The 25190-nt window shown below is 42.0% G+C and overlaps 1 protein-coding gene across 2 annotated transcripts in view; it reads left to right on the top strand.

Annotated features, from left to right (window-relative positions):
* Positions 1 to 12914: 12914 nt before the first annotated feature.
* Positions 12915 to 25190, top strand: part of STAB2 (stabilin 2) — a 132258-nt gene continuing 119982 nt past the window's right edge. Inside the window, exons 1-3 of one of the 2 annotated variants that reach the window (XM_074326224.2) lie at positions 12915 to 13195; positions 16178 to 16311; positions 17663 to 17778. In XM_074326224.2, the coding sequence (XP_074182325.2) occupies positions 13121 to 13195; positions 16178 to 16311; positions 17663 to 17778 (325 nt within the window). In that variant the 5' untranslated portion in view covers positions 12915 to 13120. The remainder of the gene's footprint in view (positions 13196 to 16177; positions 16312 to 17662; positions 17779 to 25190) is intronic. The other variant, XM_088797188.1, reaches the window with a different exon arrangement.

The following is a 25190-nucleotide window of genomic DNA, read 5'->3' as shown; positions in this document are numbered from 1 at the left end:
CCTTTAGTATCAGCATCACCTGAGTTCAGTGGTCTACTTTCTATCCCCTCTCACTCCCTTGACGACATTCCTTGCCCCAAGGCTTTAAATATGACCTATGACGCTGATGATTCTCAGGTGTGTATGTCCTGCCCAGGCCTCGCTTTGGAACTCCAGACTCATTTATTCAACTATTCAGTGACATCTCCATTTGGATATGTGACAGCCTCCTCAAACTTACATCCAAAAGTGAATTCCTAAACATCTCCACAAAATCCTGTTTGACTCACACCCTCCTGTCTCAGTGGACAGTAGCTTCATTCTTCGAATGAGTCCGGCCCAAAACACTGGAGTCACACTTGATTCCTCCTTGTTACTCACCCCTCATCCAAACTATCAACAACTTTCTTTGGCCCTCCTTGTGAAATATACCAAGAACCTGTCCCCTTCTTACCACCTGCTTCCATCGTGATTCAAGCCACCAGCTTCTCTCGCCTGGTTTGTTGCAATAGTCTCCTGAGAGGTCTTCTCACTTGCTGCTCCAAGGTCTGTTCTCAACACAGCAGCTGAGATGCTGGTTTCCTAATAAAACCCAGATTACGCTTCTCCTCTACTTAAAATCCTCCAGTATTTCCCAGAATCCTCATCAAGGCCCTTTACCTTCTATCTTCCATTACCATTTCCGTTTAAGGGCCCTTGCTCTTTCTCTTCCCTCTACCTGGAATGCTCTGGGATATCCACTCAGCAAATCCCCTCACTTCCTTTAAGTCTTTCTCACATTTCACCTTTTCCGTGTGGATTACCCTGACTGCCCTGTTTAATATAATTTTCCTAGCTTTCCAAAATCCCTTTACTCAGCCCCACTGTCTCTGTCTTGAAATTTGAATAATAAAGCATTTCATGGGAATCATCATCTTCACCATCACCATCATTGCCGCCACCATCATCATCATCATCATCATCATCATCATCACCACCACAAACTCAGGCATAGCTTTTACACGTGCCAGACTCTCTTAGTCTTTAGCTCACTTATTTAATCTTCACCACAAGCCTATGACATAGATGTTATTATTAGTATCTTATTACTATCCCCAATTTGCTGATGAGAAGACTGAGGCAGAGAGCGGTTAACTTGTACAAGGTCACAAGGCTAGTAAGTGGTAGAACAGGATTTGAACCCAGGCAGTGTGGAGCCAGAGTTTGATGCTGAGCCATTCATTGGTTTTTGAATCTTGAGCGAGGTCCTTCTGGACCTTGTGAGGTGGTCAACAAGATTAGAGTTTAAGCTTCTGAAGGAGAACTAACCTGTTTACATGGGGATCCATTGTATCTTTTGCTTTGAAGGAAAAAAGAAAGGCCAGAAACTGGTATCTAAGGTTAATTTTCTGGTTTCAATTTGTTTTTTGATCTTTCAGTAGTTTTGGCTGAACTGAAGGAGAAAAAGATCTCAGAACAGCAGCTAGGGTTTGATTATTTTTGAGCATGTATATGAAAAATTGAAAAAGTTGCTTTACATAGTTTCAACATATCCAATAGCTCCTAGAATTTTTCAAATAAAAATGATGCTTTGGGATGTTAAAAAAAAAAAAAAAAAAAAAATTAGAAAAGGAAAAATGATAATAAGTCCCTGAAAACTTCCAGTAGAAGAAATCACTAGGAACTATCTGGAAATGCTTGCCATCCCTACTTGGACTCCTCCAAGCCTAATGTGTTCCTAGATAAAATTTAGATTCTGTCCAACATGGGGCAAATAAAGCTAACAAAACAGACTGGCAAAATCTCAGTTGACAATTTCTAGTAGTATTAAGGTAGTCTCCCAGTCTGAGAAGTATTCAGTTTTTCTTTCCCTTTCTTTCCTTGCTTTGGGTAAGAATATGTTGCATTTTTCTAGATCAAAGGACACAGCAAGCTAAAGTGAGAGTAGTCTATCTTTTTCTATCATGTTTTAAAATAACCTCTGTTTAAGAAGTCTTTAAGTGGAAGTCTAAATAATATTTTATCTGGCCTGATTTATACAGGTAGGTATTCCAAATACCCACCTTTACTTTGTGTAGACATAGGTCATATCTAACAAGATGAATTTTATTCTTGGTTGCTATCACACTGTAGATTTTACTTATCCATTCATTCATTCCACAAAGACTTATGGAATGCCAGATACTATGCTGGGCTCTGGGGACAAAGTGCATTATAGCTTCCAGCATACTTTTGCACATATGATCTCAGTGAAACTATATTCCAACCTTGTGAAATAGTCTGGGCGAAAGGGAGGTATCTTGATTTGGTAGGTGTGAAAATGGAGGCACAAAGAAATTGAACAATTCATTCAGGGTCAGTAAGTTAGTATGAAGTAGTAATAGATGCCAGGTGATCTTACTCTAATCATTTACTCTGCCTGTTATGGTAGGCCACCATGCTGATACCAGATACCTAAGCTAGTAAAATAAATTATCTGTGGTTCATCTAACTCAGTCGTTACAATGCTGAGCTGCATTGGGTGCTATTTGTTGTCACATTTAGACCAGGCCATGGCCATAGACATCCTGAAAAATGAATATAAAGAACATGGTTGAGATTCGCACACCCTCACAACTGAAAGCGTTGGGTCACCAATTCCCAATGGTCCACTGCATGGTCTACTAGCCTTATTGTCCATAGCGTAGTACACCATGGGCAAATTGGATGGATTGAGGCTTCCTATTTTATGTAAAAGCACTTAGCCTAGGAATAGGGACCACCCTAGCTCTCCAGTGCACATGATGAAGGACACACCTGCCAGGCCTGCCTCTACTTTGTGACTTGTTTAGGCCTGGAACAATCTTCCCCCAAAGAGCCACTTGATTAACATACTTCCTTCAAGCCTTTGTTCAAATCCACCCCCCGCCCCATGAGACTTATGCAGACTACTCTATTGAAAATTGCCACATGCCTTCCTCCCACCCTGTAACCCCTACTTCCTCTTATCCTCATCTTCTTTTTCCTTTTCCTTGGCATGTATCACTTTCTAAGCCACCATACAATTCCCTTGATTATTGTGTTTATTTTCTGTCAATTAGAATACATGCTCATTTAAAGGCAAGGATTTTTGTCTTTTAGTTAACTGCTATATCTCAACTATCTGGAAGAGTGCTTGATATATAGTAAGCACTCAATGTAAAAGATTGACAGAATAACTCACAGAAGTGAAAATTCTCAGCTCTATAGATAAGCAAGTTAGATAATTCAAGTAAAACATCACCCTAAAAAACACACATTTATTAAAACATACTCTTCTTTTTTTCTTTAAATTCCTTGAGTCATTTTCAAAATCAGTTCTTTCTGCTCTTTACGTTGTCACTCAGTTCTGCTATAACATCCTCCTCTAAATGGGGCATTCTAAAATCTCCTTGTGTCTTAGTGAGTTTTTCCACATCTTATTCTGTTGGATTATTATTTTGCTACCTGGGAAATCATATTCTTATAACTCGTGTTAAATATTTTTCTATTTCTTACAAATGAAGTGATTTTCATCCACAAAAATCCCAGACTCTTTCCATATATGGTAAGTATTTGTTTCAGAAAAGAGAGTTGGTTCAATATGTACAAGGGTCTGGCTCCCGTTCTGCCCCAAGCTGCTGACCCTGACCTTGAACAAGTCCTTGAGCTCTATGATAAAATAAGAGCGTTGGACAACAAGATAGTCACTCTGCTTCTCCACATTGACAGGATTATAAAATATTTCTTTTCACATTTCTCACCCTAAGATTTCTCTCCCTCCAAATTTAAGTCTTGGACATTTTGGTAGTTGAATTAAATTTTGGGTGCATCCTAGAGGATTATATGTAAATTATTTTCTCCCTCAACTAATCTGAAATTGCTTTAATCCCTTAATATTACTTTCTCAATGAATATAGAACATTCTAGGATTTTGAGGAAAGGGATATATTTAATTAAGCTAAGATTCATTGCCATGGTGTTAATTTTGCCTAAATTATTTCATCAGGCTGCAGAAGCAGATATCAGGTTGAACCACATGAAATAGTCACTCTTTTAGGTCAAAAATGAACTAATACTGGCAACTTCATATGGTGTACCCTAACACGGACCTGTGTAGCACTATACATGATTAGAAAAGAATCTAAACCATTAAACTTCATGGAGAGGCACCCTTTCAGTCCCTTTCTCATGGACTGAATTTTCTAGGAAGGTTAGTATTGTGAGTATAAGATACCAGGGCTCAAGAGACGACCTGTTTGGGTTGAAATGTTATGCCTCCAGGTAGCATGTACACTGGGCTCATGGCATTGCCTCTCTGTAAATGCTTTCCATCCTACAGAAAGGGCTGAACGAAATGATGGAGAAATGTCCATGCCTTCCCCTGGGCCCAAACACCCCTCCTGGTTCCTCTGCATTGTGCTTTGAGACGATAAATAAACGCACCCACTTGTTGTTAGGAACTGACAGGGCAAAAGGGTTTCCTGCACACTCATCAGATCCTGGCCCTCAGCAGTCAGCTTTCCCCAGCAGGGGATGTGTCCAAACATGTGTGTCGCTGTCCTCCTGGCCCTTTCCTTTTCCTTTGTTAGTTCAAATCTTTCTATGCAGTAAACTTTTTTTATTCTTTCTTTTTTTTTTCTTTTTGATTTTGTTTTTCCTCTTTGTGGAGACCAGTCAGCAGGTCCTACTTTAGGCAAAATTGTAAAGTTGGCAACGTTTGTCTTCAGCTTCCCCCTTCCATTCCCTGTCAGCATCCTCCCTCCTCCCATTCTTTCACTCATTCAATCAACCAGCATTTACTGGGCACTCAGCATACCCAGGGTACCTTTCTGGTTAGGATGGTTTTTTCATGATAGCATCCAAATTCTTAGCTAGGATTATTAATTAATATTTGGTATCAACATTTGGTATTTATATAATAATCTGTGGTGTTTACATGGTCATTGTGAGCATTTTTCCACCCAGTTGTTCAAGAACCATTTTTGTTTCTTCTCTTTTCCTCACCACCAACAGCAGCAATCCCTACTGATTCTACCTTGAGTAGGTAGAATCGTATTATGAATCTAACCACTTCTTTTCATCCCCACCACGCTCACCTTAGCTCAAGCTGCCCTCCTCTCTTGCTTACGTTACGATAACATCCTACTTGACCGCTCCTTCCACCTTGCCCCTCTCCCCCAAATCCATTTTTCAAACAGCAGTCAGAGTTATCTTTTAAACACTAAGTAAGACCTAGTGTTCCCAGCTTAAAACTCTCGAATGACTTGCCATCACTCTTTTAACCAAGCACCAACCCACTGCCATGGCCTGGGTCCTGCCTGATTCTGGCTCTGGTCCTCTCTCTGGCCGCAACCAGAAGCACTCTCTATTGCACGCAGCAACACTCACCCTGCCTTTATTCTGTGTCTCCGACACCCCAAACTAGTCCCCATCTTTGGCACCCTCACTAGGTGTTCCCTCTGCCTTTTCCTCTGACTTTTACACAGTTGCTCTTCCCTGACTTTTATGCAGTTGATTTTTTCTTGTTATCAGCTTCATTTAAATGTCACCTTACAGAGAAGTCATCCCTGATCACCCATGCGAATATAGTCATCTAGCCACTCTGTCACATCACCACTTTTTCGTTTTCCACATAGTACCTATTCCATGTAATAGTATCTTGTTTGTTACTGTCTCTCCCCTACTGGAATGTAAGCTTCAGGAGAACAACTTTTCATAGGCATTTTCCCAGTCCCTAGAACAGTGCCTGATATATAGTAGACAAACAATTAATTCTTGTTGAATGAATGTATAAGTATTATGTGCCTGGTAGTTAACATAATGTTATTTAATCCTCTCAAAATTCCAATAGGAAAGGTACTGTTATTAGCTTTGTTTTACAAATTAGAAAACAGAGGCAAGTAGAGATCTTTAAGCAAGGCTAGCTACATAACTTATGGGGCCCAGTACAAAATGAAAATCCAGGGCTCCTTGTTAAAAAATCATTAAAAATTAAAGCGACTAAAATCTTGGTAATTGGCATGATGTAGAGAAAGGAGCAGTTAAAACACTAGCAACCCAGAATCCTGAAGTCACAGGTGATACTCAGGTGTTACTCAGCAGGTGTCTTGGCCCTTCTTTTTCTTTTTCCAACATGGAAAAACTCTACAGATTCCGATCAGGAAATGAATCCCCTCACCCAAGAGCAAGCTATCACCCCTCACGTTGCCACCACTGACGATAGATCACAGGAGCAAAGAAGGTGAATGCTACCTGAGAGCATGAAGAGGGAGCAGTGAGAGAGCAGAAGGGCAGCCCTGGGCAGAGGAAAGCCATTCTCAGGTCTTCAGTAATTGACAACAACACAATAGGGGACACTGGAAAAAGCAAAATGCCTGGAAATGTTGTTGATTAAAAACTCTCAACTCAGATGGAGATCCAAAATAGCTGAGTAGATAAAAACTGTGCCTGCTTCCTTCCATGAACACATTGAAATTACAACTAAATTATAGAACAATCAACCTGGAGAACCATCTGAATTCTGGCTGAACAGAAGTTTTATAACGAAAGATATAAAGAAGCCACGTCAAGACTGGTCGGAGGGGCGGAGATGTGAAACAGGCTGGCCCCAAACCTGTGTGGTAGATGAAAATTGGGAGGAATATGTCAGCCACAGAGGTTCCCCATAGAGGAGCAAGAGACCCAGCCCCACACCAGGCTCCCCAGCCTGGAGTACTGGTGCCGGGAAGAGGAAACCGCACAACATCTGGCTGTGAAAAACACTGGAGATTCCAACCACACAGGTGGGACTAATGGCTGTAGGAAACCCAGACGTCTTCTAAAACGGCCCGCACACAGACTCACCTGCAGACACTCACCCTGGACTCTGGTGGAGGGTTGGTGTCTCAGGGTGTATCGGAGGCATATGGAGGGCAGGCGAAGGTATGTGGCTTTGGGCAAGAGGTGGAGGATAGTCGCCGTTTTCCCTGCATAGCGTCCTTCTCTTGTGTAGCTGAGCAGGCGGCCGCCATCTTTAATGTGTTGAGCCCGCCCCCTTCGCTTACAGCCAATTCTGAAGATGGTCCAGTGTGCTCAGCTGGGACCCTACCCCACCTAATTCCCCCATTGCCAGAGGCACTTTCTCCCCAGCAGCCAGCCCCGCCCACATTGCACTCAATCTTGGAAAACTATTGGAGTCCCCTGCCCCAGGTGGGCAGCAACTGGCCTTGGTGTGTCCTAAGACTTTTGCTGAGTAGCTGCAGACCCAGCACTGGCACCAAACTAAAGTTCACATTAACTGGTAACCACAATTCTTCTCACTCTAGTGACTCCCTTACACCCTGCTTCACCTAATTTACATGCCACACGAGGCTCTATCAGTGGCTAAACCTTAAGAGAGGAGGCAGGTGGCAGCAGGCCTCCAGGTGTCCTGGCTTTTTGTGGAGCTACCCCAGGCCTGCTACTGGTGACAGCCATCCTCAGTTTGCAGCATGGCTTCTCCCACATGCCTCCAACTTTAGCACAAGCAGCAAACAACCGTGAATCACTTTGTAGCTCCTACCAGATGATCCCCGGCTGGTCACAGGCAGTGGGTGACCTGTGCCTGCACTGGAGCCCCTCCCAAGAGGCCCCAGAACCAACATACTTGGAGGTTAGCTTCAGATAACAGCAGAGCACTGCCCAAATTAGCCCCACAAGCACCACACTCAAACAGCAGTCTCAACAGGCACCAGAGCTTGCTACAGCAAACCCCACTCAATGGAATAAGACCCCTACACAGCAGCCCATAAGCTGTGGACGTGGCCAAACCCCACAGCCAATCAGCCTGACAGCAAATCCCACCCACATATATGCCAATAACAATCAAGGCTCAACTATAACAGGAGGCCACAAACAACCCACACAAGGGACACTCCTGAAGCACTTGGAGCAGGTGACCAGAGAGATTGTGCCAGTGCCCCACAGGGTATCTACTACATAAGGCCACCTGGCCAAGACAGGGAGACATAGCAGAGCTACTTAATCCATAGAAACAAACACAGAGAGGCAGCCAAAATGAGGAAACAAAGAAATATGTCCCAAATGAAAGAACAGGAGAAAACTCCAGAAAAAGAACTAAATGAAACAGAGGCAAGCAACATACCAGAGACAGCGTTCAAAACAATGGTTATAAGGATGCTCAAGAAACTTAGTGAGAACTTCAACAGAGAGGTAGCAAGCATAAAAAAGGACATAGAAACTATAAAAAAGAACCAGTCCAAAGTGAAGAAGAATACAATAACTGAAATAAAGACTGCACTAGAAGGAATCACCAGCAGTCTAGATGAAGCAGAGGATCAAATTAACGATTTGGAAGACAAGGCAATATAAAAACACCCAATTGGAACAGCAAAAGGAACCCAAAAAAATGAGGAGAGTTTAAGAGACCTCTGGGACAACATCAAGCATAACAACGTTTTCATCATCGGGATACCAGAAAGAGAAGAGAGAAAGCAAAGAAGGGATTGAGAACCTATTTAAAGAAATAATGACTGAAAACTTTCCTAACCTGGTGAAGGAAATAGACATACAAGTCCAGGAAGCTCAGAGAGTCCCAAACAAGATGAACCCAAACAGGCCCACCCAAAGCATATTATAATTAAAAGGCCAAAGTTTAAAGACAAAGGGAGAATCCTAAAAGCAAAGAGAAAGGCAACTAGTAACTTATAAATGAGCTCCCATTAGATTGTCAGCTGATTTCTCAACAGAAACTCTACAGGCCAGAAGAGATTGGCACAAAATATTCAACCAAGGGTGTTCTACCCAGCAAGGCTGTCATTTAAAATTGAAGGACAGATAAAATGCTTCCCAGATAAGAAAAAGCTAAAAGAGTTCATCACCACCAAACCAGTATTACAAGAAATGTTAGAGGGACTTTTTTAAGACGGGGGGGTGGGGGGGGGAAATCATCAAAATTATGAATAATAAAATGGCAATAGCTACATATCTATCAACAATTATTTTAAATGTAAATGGATTAAATGCTCCAGGAGGCCTGAATGGATAAGAAAACAAAACCCTTACATATGCTGCCTACAAGAGACTCACTTCTTATTGAAAGACACACACACAGAAAGTAAAGGGATGAAAAAACATACTTCATGAAAATGAAAATGAAAAAAAAAAAAAAAAAAAACTTATACCAGACAAAATAGACTTTAAAACAGAGACTATAACAAGAGACAGAGAAGGACTGTAATCCCACTTCTGGGTATTTATCCAAAGAAACCCAAATGCTACTTCGAGGGGACATATGCATCCATATGTTCATTGCAGCACTGTTTACAATGACCAAGATGTGGAGGCAGCCTGGGTGTCTGTCGATGGAAGAATTAATAAAGAGGAGGTGGTACATTAATTATAATTGAAGTGGTACACAAAGCATATGGAGCTGCACTGGGTGTAGGGTAGAGATTATGACAATGGAATATTGCTCAACCACGGAAAAGAGTGGGTTCTTGCCATCTGCAGCAACATGGATGGACCTGGAAGGTACTGTGCTGCGTGGAGTGTAAGACAGAGAAAGACAGATGCAATGTGATTTCGCTTACATATGGAATCTGAAGAACAAAATAAACAACGACGACAACAACAACAAAAAAACAGATACAAGCTCATAGATATAGAAAACATTTTGATGGTTGCCAGATGGGAGGGGAGTTGGGGGCAGCATGAAAAATGGGGAAGGGATTAAGAAGTACAGATTGGTTGTTACAGAGTAGTCATGGGGATGTAGGGTATAGCATAAGGAATATAGTCAGTAATATTGTAATAACTACGTATGGTATCAGATGGGCACCAGATTTATTGGGGTGATAGGTGGGAGGGGGTTGGGGGCAGGGTGAAAAAGTTGAAGGAATTAAAAAGTACAAATTGGTAGTTACAAAATAGTTATAGGGATATAAAGTAAAGCATAGGGAATATAGTCAATGATATGGTAATAACTCTGTGTAGTGTCAGGGGGAATCACTTCTTAAATTATGTAAATGTCTAACCACTATGCTGTACCCCTGAAATTAATATAAAATAATATTTAATGTCAACTGTAATTGAAAAATTAAAAAAGGGGGAGGATAGGTGAAGGGGAATAAGGGTCCAAATTTCCAGGTATAAAACAAGTCATGGGATGTAATGTACAGCATGGGGAATATAGTCAATAACATTGTGATAGCATAGTATGGTGTCAGATGGTTGAACTTATCATGGTGATCGCTTCTTTAGGTCTATAAATGTTGAATAATTATGGTGCCCCCTGAAACTAATATAATATTGTATGTTAGCTATTTTTAATAAAAATCTTTAAAAAAAAAAAAAAAAAAAAAAACTCTTGTCTCAGAACAACTTTGAATGATTAGAAACAGAGATTAAACAATCTGCAAAAAGGCATATGGACCAAAGTAAAGAAAGTGACATCCCACCCTGTGAGGGACACACAGATCAGCAGAACTGGGGCAACCCAGGAAGAGGAAATCCACACCCGCCTTGGAGCGGCACTGGGTGTAGGGTAGAGATTGGTGTAGCTGTTGTCTGTGAAATTGGCATATTTTAACTATACAATAATAATGATTAAGAGTGGCTGAGCGCCCACTATGTGCTAGGCACCTGTCTAAGTCCTTTACTTGTTGTACATTTACTTGTTGTACAGGTACATTTAGGGAAAGCTGTGGTAAAGATTTGAAATAATTTGAAGGTTCTCTGTTCAAATGAGTCTCAAAGAAATAAAATTAACAAAACTCCTCAGACAATTTCTAAACAAAGCCCTGTGAGTTATATGTATTTTTTTTAATGCCACGAATTGATAAAGTATATGAACAGGTCTCTGGAGTCCCCGTGGCCATTGGAAGCCTAACTTCTACTTTCTTGCAACTTAAACATAAAATAGTCAACCTGCTATAGGCTAGGACTGTATTTCCCTAAAACAGATCAATCGAGAACTAAATCTTGAGGTTGTTGGGTTAACTTGCGAAGGGAAAACATCTCTTGGTCCGAAAAACAAATGGAAAATGTTACTTTAAGCAAAGTGAAATGGTTTTTCTTGGTTTGCTTATATTATGTTTTACTGCAGGACTTCTCAGAACCTTTACTAGGCTAATGAGAATAGTCAGTACATCAGAAAGGGACCCCAGAGGTAGGCTTTTTCAAATTATCTGATGAGAGGATTCTTCCTCAGCATTCCCTGCAGCATCTTCCAGAACTGGTTAGGAAATGAAAATATGGGTTCATTTTACTATTTCCCCAGGGATCTAGCCCACTCCAAGCCCCAGAAATGTATCCATGTCCTTCTGAGAAAAAAGAATCAGAAAGAAGCTTCCAACTGCTCTTCCTGGTAGCATCAGTTAAGGTGATATAGCTGCTATAACAGATAAACCTCAAACCTTCCTTGGCTTTACAGAATAATGGTTAATTTTTCAACAAGCAGCAGTCCCATGCACGTGGAATCACCCCGGAAGCTTTGAAAAAGACTCCTTCTGTTCTCCACACCCAGAACTTCTGATGTGATGGTTCTGGAGTAGAGCTGGACACCAGAGAATCTTTCTTAAGCTGCTCCAGGATTCTGAGCCATGGTTGAAACTCATTTGAACCAAGGGCTTCCTCATCGGGCATCTTCCCATTCAGACTTCTGGGTTCGCCTCTAAGGTTTTCTGTATTGGAAGTTTCTCAGATTATTGATCAGTATAATGTCATGTTGTTTCAAAAATTCAAAAAGTGGAAGACTTGGCAGAAAAAAAGAGGATTATTTAACCCAAACTAGTCTCTGTAGCTGCATGAGTCCCCCAGTTAACTCAGTGTTATGAGATATACCCTCATAAGCCCTTCTTATTGATAAGCCCAAACTTTATCCTTTCTGGTTCTGGGCCTGACATTTTTCCATTATGTCAATGGGACTGGAGTACCACCTGCTATTTATTTATGCGTAAAATATTTATTGTTTTAGGCGGGAGAGGGTAGTGGTTAACTGTGTTAGCTCTGGCACCACACACTTTGAAAACCGGATCCCCACCCACGAGCTGTGTGACCTTGGAAAAGTTGCCTAACCTCTCTGCATCAGTTTCCTCATCTGTGAAATGGAGAAAATAATCCTCACTATTTCACAAAGTATTGTGAGGATTTAACAGGCTAATCCATGGAGAGATCTAGAATAGTGACTAGCACATACTAAGTTTTCAACAAATGTTAGTTATTATTATTTGCTCTAATTATTTTCAAATGCACATCTCAGCTGAAGGTTGCCGGAAGTATGGAGACAATGAAGGCTATGCCCCTGTGCTCAAGGAATTCACAGTTGGGCATGGAAGACAGACATACAGACAGATGGATTGTGACAGACGTGACTGGGCTTTTGTAGCATGAAGTGCATAACTTAAGTGCTAGGGTCTCCAAGGTGCTCTTGGAGGCGCAGGACCGGAAGGCTTCCATGAAGAGGTGGCATTAGATCCTTGAAGAGGTGGTCTTTGAGGGAAAGATGAGATCTATAGGTTCAGTCATTTGCTACTGAAGCGACATGGAAGAGGGGAAAGGATGAGTCGAAAACCCAACTTTTGGCACCTGTAAAAAGACATTTATTTGCAATAGTTTGCCAGCCAACTGGGTGAAGCCACCCCCACTCTTCAAAGTCAAGGACTCAGGCTTCTGCACCATGCCCTCCGCTGGACTGTACTCATTTATGGGTGCTCCCACAAATACTGCCCGAGAGCAAGCTTGGAATCAGACGGCGAGGCCTGTAGTTTTCCATCGGGTGGTTGTGGAAAGGTTGGCAGGGCTGTGGGTCCAGGAGCAGACAGAACCAGAGGCATAAGAGGCAGAGCAGTAGGAGGCAGGAGCTTATTCCTGGGAATTTCACAAGGCACCATAATTCTAGATCATGTCTCTGCCCCAGCCCCTTCAGGATATCCTGTCATTCAGCCCGGGTACATATACAGTTGAGAGTGGCCAGTGTCACCACAACCCCTGGATTTGCCATTTTTCCTGCCTAGAGGCAGGTCTCACATGACATCGCATTCAATCCAGAGAGAAGTGAGGGGAGGATTTAAAAACAAACACTGAAATGAGAAAGACTTCACTGGGAGTTCATCAAACGAAGTTAAAATAGGTCAACAGTTCTGACAGGTGCCTGGCACGGAGAAGGAGGAAATACTTCCTCGCCATGCTACAGAAACTAATATTTTTTCTTGGATTGATGGTACAAAGTTTCTGCTCCCCACCTGACACTGCAGAGCAGGTAAGATGAGACTTGAGTTTGGGGGTGATTTTTTTTTTCTAATTTGTTGGTTTTCACAATATGTTCAAAAGCTTTTTGCTTTCCTATGGTGTCACGGATAGAGAGTACTATGTGGACTTCACAAAATAAAGAGAAAGCTTGTGGAGAATAATGGTGATGCACCGTCTTTCTGAAGGTGTGCTCACCCCGTTGGTGGTGATTCCTGTGCTAACACGCCATTGTTGGGAGGTCTGATTTTGATGCCAACATTCCTCTTGCCCTTGTGGGTTTGGGTATCCTGGTTTTTCGTGTGTGTTTGTTTCGGAATCTCATCACTGCGAATACCTCCTGTTGCACCATTCTGAACAGAGAAGATAGCAATGGCTGTAGAGAGCTGTTTGGGGAATTCCAGGTTGGGTGATATCAGGCTGAGAAACACAGTAGTACAAAATGTATTAGGTGTTCATCCCTCTACCTCACAAGTTGCAGTAGAAGTGCCCAGGGCAGTAGTAGCAGCAACCCGTGTGAGTACATAGCACGCCAGCTTCTCGAGCTGGCTCACCTGAGTTGCCACAAACCAAGTTCAGTGTCAGACCTGCAGCAAGGCCCGCCTCCAGGAGGGGTGGGTGAGAGGCAACCCAAGTGATCGATTTAAAATGCATTTAACAAGATACAATGGCTGCTCTATTAGTAATAAAATTTAAACATGATTCTGCACCTGTGCCAGGCAAATTTGCATCAGCACCACCAGCTTCTTTCCAGATGGCTGTACTCTGACAGTGTCTGTCATGAAAACCTTGGGAGATGGGCTAATGGTTACGCACTCCAGCTCTGAGGTTAGATAGGGGTGAGTTTGAGCTGTGGTTTCATTTGTTTCACAAATATTTCTGAGGACCAGTGACTGTTCTTCACAGCTTGCTCGCTGTTCAGCACTGAGCGAGTTACTGAGCCCCTGTAAGCTTTCGTTTCTCCCTTGACAGTACTCCCCATCGGCAGTAATTACCATCCTCACTATCACCATCACCATCATCTTAACGACTACTTGCTTTAGGGCACATGTCGGGTCTTGACTGGTGCTTAAAGCTGAGTTTACTTTCCTAGAGGGGATCTTATGAGAAGCAGAATGAGTCATTCCATTTGAAAAGGACAATTTGATGGCCAAAGGATTTTTAAAAAGAGAATGTTAACTCTGGCCTACTAAGAAAAAAACAACAAAGTAATGTCACCCCATATACTTACCGACCTGGGAAACCCTAATGTAAAGGCAATCCTGCTTTAAAAAACATAGAGGTATGATGACCATTAAAGGGGATCAATTCAAACTGCACCTAAGGGTGGCTTTTATTATTATTCCCTAAAGACCATTCCAATGCTATTTTTGCTTCTTAAGATCACCAGATGAAAGCTGCCAGTAAAAACAGATTTTGTTTTCCTATACAGTGTGCAGGGAAGAGAAATGGCTAATCAAGGAATCAGAAGTCCACTCACTTACAGTGTGACCTTGGGCAAGTCACTAAACCTCACCTCAGTTGTCTCCTCCCTAAAATGGGAATGATGACACCTGCCCTACTTACCTTTAGGGTGGTAGAGGTCAAGTACGATGATGCCTTTGGAAGTATGCATAACATAAACCACTCTGTCAGTGTAAGGTTTCCTCCCTCATTCAGTCTTTATAGATTTCAATAAATTTGGAAATAGCTATGGTGTTCCCTCGCCCCCTACTCCAGTGTTGGGCTCGAGGAATACGCTGTGGCATGACAAAGAAGTATGAGAAGTAAATGAAGAGCAGTGACAACAAATTGTGCTCTACCCGCTGACCACTGTGAAAAGGAAGAGAAATGAGTGTGGACATGGGGGATGTTACACAGAGCCCTGAAGGATATGAGCTTTGGGCAGCCAAGGGGAAGGGAAAGAACATTCCCATCAGGAGAGGCAACAAGCAAAACACAGAGATGGGACTAGAGAAGCGGTACAGGAATTAACACTTACTGCCTACAATGTGCCACATTCCGGGCCAGGCAATTTGTACGTGTGACATCACCTAAAGTCCTCAGTAACCTGAAGAGTGTTATCAGTATCTCCCCCTCACAGAGGCCGGCAAAGAGGAAAGAATTCATTCCAGATGGTACACTTAGCAAGATACTGTGCTTGATTCCCAGCATTGGTCTTTGGAGTCCTGAGTTCAGTCTGTCTTCATGGTACAAAGCTGCTGCTTCTTAAGCTTGATGGGGACATGAAAGAAACTTGAAAGAGGGGAGGCAATCTAGTTGGGAGGATTGGCACCAGCATCATGGACACGGAGGGGTCCTGAAGACAGGGCCTAAGTGGCTCTGCATCAATCATTTGAACAGTTCTCTGCTGCCTGTTGTTGCTAATTGACGGTGTCTAGTGTGCCTGTCTGATTTCCTACAATGCATTCATTCAACCAACAAATATTTCCTGAGCCCAACTGTGTGCCAGACAGTGCTCTAGGTGCTCAGGACAAAACAGAAAAAGACTGCTGCCCTCAGGGAGCCCACATCCTAGCTGGATTGCAATCAAAGATTGCCAACATACTGGGAGCAGAAGCCATATGCTCCATGACATTTAGCACCCAGGCTCTAGAGTTTTTCTGTGGAATGAATGCTGAAGTGGTATCTCTGATATTTGTAGATCTATGACCAATTAACCCTGAATAACCTGCCTTAACAATTTCCCATTTAAAGACAATACTCTACAACATATTGCAGGTTTCCCATTTGGAAAAGTGTAGGTAGTAAGGTTCCCTAACCTTGCTGGACTCCAGACTTTAGATCAGCAATGGCAAATGGGTGATACAAGCAGCCCATTGCACAGCCATGGCAGACATTGCTTGTTGATCCCAACACTCTTTCCAGATAAGATTGAAAGCAGCCCTCCAGTCATGACCAATCAACCTCTCTGCCATCCCTATCAATCCATTGACATAAATGGAGAAGATTGGCCCAGCAAGGTTCTGCTAATGGGACTTTTTTTTTTTCACAGACAAAAAGATGCGATAAGAAGTCTCTCCTTATAATTAGGACTGAGTGCCTATCCTGCTCACTCAGTCTTGGAATTAAGTGCCCCGATGGTTACACCAAAGTTACCAATGGCTCTGTAGGGGTTCGAGATTGCAGGTAACATTATGAGAAAATAAGTGTGCTCAAGTCTTGGAACTCAAGGGATTGTGAATCCAAACAGAACTTCCTGTCTCAAAAACTACAAAGTATTTCCATGATTTTCTCTTACTCTGAGACTACATGAGTTCAAACTTAGGTAACTCACAACTATGACCTTGAGTCTACAAAATGTATTATTGTTGATTCACATTTTAATACAAAATTAATTATGTTGCATTGCGCATAAACATTCTCCCTTCATTTTGCCTTTCTTTAGTTTGAAAATACGGGTTTTGTATTTGCCTTTCCTTTAGTTTGAAAATACAGGAAAGGGTTCTAGTCCGACCATGTTAAAAGCCTTGGGTCTGACAGTTGCGTTACCAACAAGCTATGGACCCTGATATTCATTAGAACCCCAAAAAATGGAGACAAATGACTCACAGCTTCACTGCATTTCACGTGAGCTCTGCATTCCTGAAATCCTTTATGATTCAAAACTCTCATAATTCAAAGCTAATCCTTGCAAAGGATGACAAGCACTTCTGCTCACCAGCTAATAGACGAAGCCATGCAGCTCAAGGGCAAACAATTTTTTATTTACTTAGTCTACTCATGTAGACATTAAGCAGTACTGAATGATTTCATTTTTAACCGGTAAAGGATTAGTATGATTTCTTATTTTGTATACAATGAAACCTTCACACCGTTATATCTAGAAACACTAAAGTCAAATCCTGGAATAAGCCATCCAAGCAGCGATCCCTGTCAGCAAACAATGGTGTTGACCTCCACAGAATTGTTATTCCAGACCTGTATCTCAGCTGATACAAAAACTGTTCTAAGGAATTCATCGCTGTATCTCCCTAAAGAACCGGTGGCAGATGTCACTCACTGCATTGTACCACCTCTCACAGAAATTTCTACACCTATAGTATCTGCAAACACACGTGCTACTCCTGAGCAGTTGGTTTGCTTTAAACCCACAGATCCTGTGTCATCACATAACTCGTGATCTTTCTCTTCTCGCATTGGCTGCTAGGATACCCAGTGACAAGTGTGAAGTATACTTCTAGCATGTGCCTAGACCCCAACCTGATTTTTCTCATCTACTAACTTCACTTCTGACTTCATTTTAGGTATTTCACCCCTATTTTCATCGTGCCCTGATTTTTTTCATGCATTTCTTACAATGAAAGATAAATCAGGATTACAGTTTATTCTACCTAGAAAGCAAACTGTGTTCAATGTATATATTTTTTTAAATATAACCAAGTGTAAAGACCTGAATAAAAATCTAGGGCAAACCCACTGCCCAGAGTTGACTGGATCGCTCTGATTGTGGGTTAATGTCCTCTCTTTACCCTTGAAGGTATACCTTTGAGGTCAGATCATACTCTCGGTCGCTCCCTGGATGCCGCCACATCTGTAGGAAGAACTACCTCCAGCCTCAGTGCTGTCCAGGCCACTGGGGCCCAGACTGCATGGGTAAGTAGCACACTTTTCTTGGATTTTGATACTTACTTCTCAGTGTTCCTCCCTTTGGACAGAAAACGGAGAGGATGGAAACTCGATAAAAGGAGAATATCAACATCTTTTTCTAAAAAGTCACATTTCTGTCTAAACGTTGACAATCTTTCTTGCCCTCTCAGCTTGTCTAAAGAAAACTGCTTTCCTCCAGTTCGTGATCTCTCTGTAAGAGAACCCCTTTACAATTCAGAAAATGAGACAACTGAAAGAAAATTCATTTTTACAAAAAAAGATAACAGCCCCTAGAAAGGAAGTTAAGAATGCTGGGTTCTTATGACCCCAAATACAGTTTTCTTTGAGAAGAAAGTTTGTTGCAACACCTCAAAAGACTGTAGTTATTGTTGAGCAGCCAAAATAATTACTAAGTCTTCTGAAAATATAGAAATTGGGATGGAATACCAAACTCTATACTAACCAGTTTCCACTAAAAGAAAGACTATTGGCCAAGTCTGAGCCAGTGGTACAGTTAGTCTCCTGTGGTCAAGCATTGCATGTGTGGGCTGAAATTCAACTTCTATCCTGGTTAGAGATGTTTACATTCTAGAGTGTAAACAAGTGACTCCATCCTTGCTATTACATGTAAATTATATGAGATCCCTTTTTGCCTTGGATAGTAAAAAAAAAAAGTCATACATTTTAATTCATGAATTTACATTTATTTTCCATCTACTAAAATGTAATGAAAACATCTCCTTATTACCTACTTAAGGGGAGAGATTAGTTCTCTTTTGCTTTGTGTTTTTTTCCGATTAAAAGAATATAAGCAAATCGTACACAACTTGTAAAATTTAGAAAAGTATAAAAAAGAAAAAATACAGCAACTCGTATTCTGTCACACATCAGAAACCCTGAATAGTTTGGCGTATTTCCCTGGTCTTTTATTCCATATGGCTTCTAAATAGTTGAGCCCATATTATATGCACAATGGTGTCTCCTGTTCCTTTTTGTAACTAATGATTAAATGAATAATAGCTTCCATTTACTCAACATTGCTGATATTTGGTACTAGAGAGGTAGTGGACCTATATTATCTGATTTAATCCCTTAAAAAAGTCTTTGAGTTAGACATTTCTATCTCCATTTTGCAAATGAGGAATCAGAGATTTGAAGATTATCTCTTGCCAGTTTCCTTTGGACTGGTAAGTGATAAAGCAAGTTCACATTTAGGGCTGCCTGGCACCAAAACCTGAGAGAGAGAGGGTGAGGGAGAGAGATTCTCTAAATGTTTTTGTTTTTTGTTTTTTTTAATTTATCTTTTGATTGGCAGTACCTTCAATCCTCCCACTCAATGCCTGGATCAGCTCCTTGCCTGGAAAGGTCAAGGTTTGGGGTTTAGGATATCTTGGCCCTACTCTCTGGTAACTGTTCTGCTCTCCATTTCACCCAAGCATGTTGGCACAGTGTGTTTCTAAGAGTTTATTACATCAGAATCAAGTGATTAACGCAGACTTCCAGATTTCCAGAACTTTTTTAATGCTAAATGTGGTCATGATCACATCCTATTCTTATATACATCCTAATAGAATAGAAAGAACTTTTAGATTTAATTTTCTCTTTCTAACCCACAAAAACGAATCTCATACTAAGTTACTAATCAGAGACACCACAGACAAGAAAAGGATTTGTCCAAAATACAGTAACAAAAGTCAGCGCATCCAACATAATTAATGACAGACCACAGCCACGAAAGGGAAAGTACTCTGAGCCTTTTGCCAAGTTTTAGGTTTGAATTTAGTTCCATCATTACTGGTTTGGACAAGTTATTTCCAGCTTATGCCTCAATCTTTTTAGCTGTCAATGGGGGTAAAGAGTCCTAGTTTATAAAACTATATTAGAGATTTAAAAACATTGATATAGGTGAAAATACTTGGCAGGTGTATGACACAAAAAAAGACTTCTTATAAAAGTTTTATGAATAATGAATGAGTGAATCACCGTCAAAACAGACCTCTGATAATGAAAGGCAATAAAAAGACACCCTTTCTCCGAGGCCTTTTTCAACTGTGGGTAACTCATAAATCATGAACAGGCTAACGAGACTGAAAATCTTCAGTGGGTTTCACACCGTCACCCTGTGCTATGCGCAAATGTGGTAAGGCTCACACCTGCCATCGAAGTTGCCTGCAATTCCTTGAACGTTCAGGCATTTCCTTCTGATAGGTCTGGAAGCCACAGAAGCAAAACATATAAAAACCAAGGCTTGAACATTCTTTCGGCTATCCTCTCATTGGGGCAAAAAATGTATTCCCTTTATCTTCATCTTCCAAACATACTGAATGTCTCAGAAGGCTTCCTTCCTTCCTTTGGTTCAGGAAAGAGATAAATCCTCTACATGGCTGTGTTCTTTCACCTCTTACATTTTGTGGTGATGACAGGTGCTATCTTGGTTATCACTTTACATTTCCGCAAGGATAAGGCCATTTCAGAGCTGCTGACATGTGTCCATCCTTCTTTTTGAGGAAGTACAAGCTCTGGAATGACCTTCTTTCCAAGGCAAGGGCAGTATCCACTTCCTTTTTAATGCATCAAGAAATACATTCATACTCAACACCACTGGGTTACTCTTTAAATTCTTTTAATAGTACCTTATTCGACTTAGAAAATAACTCTATGATCAATTCTGAAAACGGAAAACTCAAAAAAACAGAAGGAAAATAATTTACTCATCATCTTCTAAAATTAAGACTAAGGCATGAATTCTCACTTGGGGGAACGAAACAAAACAAAACAAAACAAAACAAACTATATATATATATATATATCATCCTGACATAAGAAACGTGTTTCTATTCATTTTTAATGTGATTCACCCTCATTAAACCTTGTACTGCTTTATCAGACCTGCATATGGAAGTCTGTTCTCATTAGCACAAAAAGATATTTTTAACCTTGAAACTTCCTACATTTGAACAAACAATATTCTATTTGACGTGAAGTAGATCTTTTCTTATTTGAACATGCCAGTTCTTTTTATTCCGCCATGCATGTTAATGAATTTGTGCTATAACTCAAAGCAATGGAAAAAGAATGTGGCAAAACAACCTGATTATTTCAAAAGGAAATGACCTTGATTCTTCTTTTTCAGGTCAATGTCATCGAATTATGCACATTGAATTTTTTTGTGTGTCATGTTATTTGCATTTTCAGACCACTGTTTTCTTCCCTGGTGTATGTGCCTTGCCATCCACTGCACAGGTTGCAAATAACAGACGATATGGATTTGGAACCATTCTTTCAGGCATGTCCTTTTCAGTTCTGAGTGACAAATAATGCTGAGTTCGCATGAGGAACCTATTTCGCATCATTTTCCCAGACAGACAAGTTCAACCGAGTTATAAATTGAATACCGGGACAGAGTCTCTGCCTAGCACTGTGAGCCAAGCTTTTACACAAAGATGGTGACCTAGAATAGGCACCCCTCGAGTTCCTTGGGAGATAAAGTTACAGGGAGGTCCCTGGCCTTTGCTGGCCAGGAAGTTCATTATCTTCCTTTAAAGAAACAGCACAGCTGATGATTTGCTGACAGCTTACAATGGGTAAGCCGCCTACATAAGGAAAGTCACAATGCAAGGGACCCCCAGAGTGTCCGTGACCAAAGGGAAATGTGATAAAGGCCTAAAATAGCCTTATCAACTCCTTGAGCCTCACAATGCATCAGAAATGTACCCTCATTGCAAATTCTGTAATCTCTCTTCCAAGTGTGGCTGCTGAAAATGTCAATTTTACCATCTTTTTTCTTAATGGGGGCCTGAGGTGATAGCGAATGATTAGAGAAGCAGAAAATAAATTTACACTTTTGCATAAAAACCTCCACCTCCTCCTCCCTGCCTGGAAAAATTCACATTGATTTTTTTCCAGCATACCCAGAAGTTCTCAAACATTAGTGCACAGTAAAATTACTGTCAAGCCTGTGAAAATGCATATTCCTGGGTCTTACACCCAGAAATCCCCACTTGGTAGGTGTAAAGGGCCAAACTTGGCATAAAATTAAAACTGGTTATTCCTGACCAACGGGTTGAGTATGGACTGAAATCCAGCCCCTCCTTGGCTCACCAAGCCATACATTCTTGGTCCACCCCAAGGAAGGACCACCTCTCGATTGTAGTTTCATCTTCTTGCCAAGCCTCGTCTGTTGGATATATTGACAAGGGCAGTGGGGGCTGGGGAAGCTTTTCTTAATTTGCACAAAGCCTCTCTATGCTCTGGTGGATTAGCCCAGGTCCTGTGGAAAGCAGATGCCAAGGCAGGGCTAGAAATGCAAGAGGTTAATTAAAAGAAGTGCCTACAAGGGAAAATGAGAAGGAAGCCAAGAAATGCTGCGGGAGCCATCCAACAAGCATGGAGGTCTGACCCTTGTGAATAAGAGAGGGAGCAAAGGAAGGTTAAATGGGAAAGTTTTACACCACATGTAGCTCTCAGAAAATTTGGTAAAGCTGACGGGGAGTCCTCCAGCCAGAGTCACCCAACAGAGGAGTTCTGTGTCTTGTAAGAATGGGCCTGCCCTGGTATCCCTGCCAGTCTCACTCACTGCTGGAAGCAGTCATGGGAAGTGTGGCCTCATGAATAAGATGGTGGTTTGGGGGGAATTTATGCTCTCACCATACAGATGTGAGAGGTGCGTTTTCATGGCTACTATTCCTGAAGAAGCGGGCCTTAAGAATCTGCCTTGGTAACAATCCCCCTTCCCAAGTGATTAGAAGCAGATGGTCCAGTAAATACCCTTAGAGAAACACCTGCCTACATTTTTAAAAAGAAAGGCTTGCTAACCATCCCCTAAGGAAAAAGGATACAATGTCACACTCTCAGGAGTCGGGATGGGGGAAGCTCTCCAGTTCCTCCACCATCAGCCTGTAGCCCAGACTATGGTGACATTCTCAGTAGGTGACTCAGCCCCATTTTCTTCTCTATATGTTATCACAAGGCATGGGCTAAGTGGAAGGGACAACCAGAGGATAGAAAAGTTGAGTCTGCCCTAGAGGAGGCGTCAGGGAGAGTGTCTTTTCGGGTGGGAAGGGCACAGGCAAGGTGTGGAGGGAAGGAGATGCCCAGGGTAGTCAGCTAGGGTGAACAGAAGGGATGTGAGATGGGAAAGGCGTTGGTTCAATAGACGGAGGAAACTGTTCAGTGGAATGTGAGTGTGGGAGACTGGGGTTCAGGCATCATTGCCTGCAAAAGTGAAAATGCCTGGGAGGGCATTTCTGCGAGGTGGCACTGACTGCTGAGCCTCAGGGTGAAGAAGGCTGTATGTTCTTCTGAGCCAGCCCGGAAGGCAAGCTTGAGATCTCTCAGAGAGCCCCTTGCATGCCTAGGGAGAGGCATGGGGACCAAGAGAAGTGAACAGGGGCAGAGCTGTCACCTTTCTATCTTCCTGGTCCTGCCTAAAGTTGGGCCAAGTTCTTAAAAAAAAAAAAAAATCTCAGCCCAAGAAGGGCCTAATGTCAAAAGGAAATGGGAGAAGAGTTGTGTGATAGCTGATGCTGTATGAAAATGTTCTCTTAGCACCTAGTGTCGCGCATTGTGAACTCAAGTCCTTCAGCTGGTTTTCAGATGAACTTCAAAGTGCATACCTGGTATGGTGAGGCCCTTTCCTTTTCTCTTTATCCTCACCTCCCGCTGATCTTTTTGAAATAAAAACCAGTCCTTAGTGATCTGGCTATTGCCCTCAGATCTAAATCAACTGGGCCATTCAGGATTAGGTCGTTTTGGGTAAAAGCAGGTGACCTCCAGTAGGTGGAGTGATGAGCGCTCTAGGTCTCTTCCCCTCAACAACCTTGATCCCAGTTAGGAAACCAGTATTTATTTGATTATCTGTTGATCCATGACTCTCTCCCCACTGGACTGGACTAGAACCATGGAAATAGAGACCAGGTCTGTGCACACACCTTGTATATCCAGGACCTTACTTGGTCCAGATTCAAATCGGTGCCCGATATCTCGGAGTGTTGGTACCTGTTATACTGCCAATCAGAAAGAACAGAAACTGGAGAGGATGGAGAGTATCCACTCTCAATACTAACAGCCACCATTTATTGAACACCTAATATTTCCAATCCCTACCAGAACCTGCCAGGATGACACGTGAACTGAATCTCAGAGCCAGGCATTGACATTCCCAAAGGGATACAGCTGGCAAAGAGTTGACCTGGGGTTCAAACCAAGAACATTCTGATTATAAAGCTCAGGCTCTTTCGTGACATTGTTGCAGCTCATGCAGCCACTGCCCTAGCTGATGCAACATATTGGTTTTCAACGTGATTTATAAATATTAGCTACCTGTCAGTGTGTCTTCTCCTTCACTCATGAGCATTTCTGTTATCTGTGCTGTGGCTCTGGTGTATAGTAGGGCTTGATTTGTGTCTAGCATGATGATGTACAGTGTGGAAGACTCTGTAGCACCTGCCGGTGTTTGAAGCCCGGCTCTGCCACTGTTGTAAAGAAAGAAAGACCATAGACTCAAAGTGTACAATTTAGGCCCTGCGGTTTAATCTTCTGCACGCAGGGAAGAAACAGAGGAGCCGGAGAACATAGCCTACGCATGTGCCTCTCAACTCTCTCTCCTTCCAGTACCTGCAAGTTACACAAGTTCTTTTAAAGAACTAGCCTAGTAACTTAAGCGAGCCATCGGGGTATTGCTGAGAGAATGGATGGCTCTCTCTGTGGTCTCTTTTTTCAGAAGTCTCTTTTTCCCAAAACTGCCTTTTCTGTTTCTATGGATGCTGATTTCTCGGAAGATAGATGGCACAGCCAGCTTGTGGCACAGAAGAGCTCTGAACAAAGGTCTTTGTCGATGGGTGTGGAAAGGGAGGGAGGGCAGGAAGCTGGGCACTTCCAGTAGAGGAGGGGTAAGCAAGTCTCTCATTATCCCTTGACAGCTGGGTGACTTTGAGCCACTTTACTACCACATGCCTCAGTTTCCTCATCTAGAAAATGGGGCTTAAAATAGGACTTAATGTCAGGAGATTGCTTTGAATGGTACATACATGCATCCTTTATTATTATTATCTAGAACTCCATACCATTAGCTGTTTTGTGGAAGGCATTTGCCTTGCTAACTTACATTTGGGGTGACATTTGATCCTGCCTCATTCACACAAACACATTTCATGACCATTGTGTGATTTCTGCTTGGTGTTTGCTCGTCCGGATCCCTCGTTTAGACAGAACTCACCCAATGTGGTATTACAGCCACGTAGAATGTAGACCAACAAGTATAAAAAGAAACAGAAATTTGTTTCACTCTCATCACAGTAGCATCTTACACTTCTGTCACTTATCAATACTTTAACGCCCAATTGGATTTGGGGCCTTGTGATTTCTGACTTTCTAGCTGAATGTCCCTGTCCTGCAGGGACTCAGCTCCCGCTCCCTGC

The sequence above is a fragment of the Rhinolophus sinicus genome, chromosome 1 (assembly GCF_057876585.1).
Source record: "Rhinolophus sinicus isolate RSI-liver-muscle chromosome 1, RSI-T2T, whole genome shotgun sequence".
Lineage (NCBI taxonomy): Eukaryota > Metazoa > Chordata > Mammalia > Chiroptera > Rhinolophidae > Rhinolophus > Rhinolophus sinicus.
The sequence above is the reverse complement of the archived record's forward strand: the minus strand, read 5'-3'. Positions and strand labels throughout refer to the sequence as shown.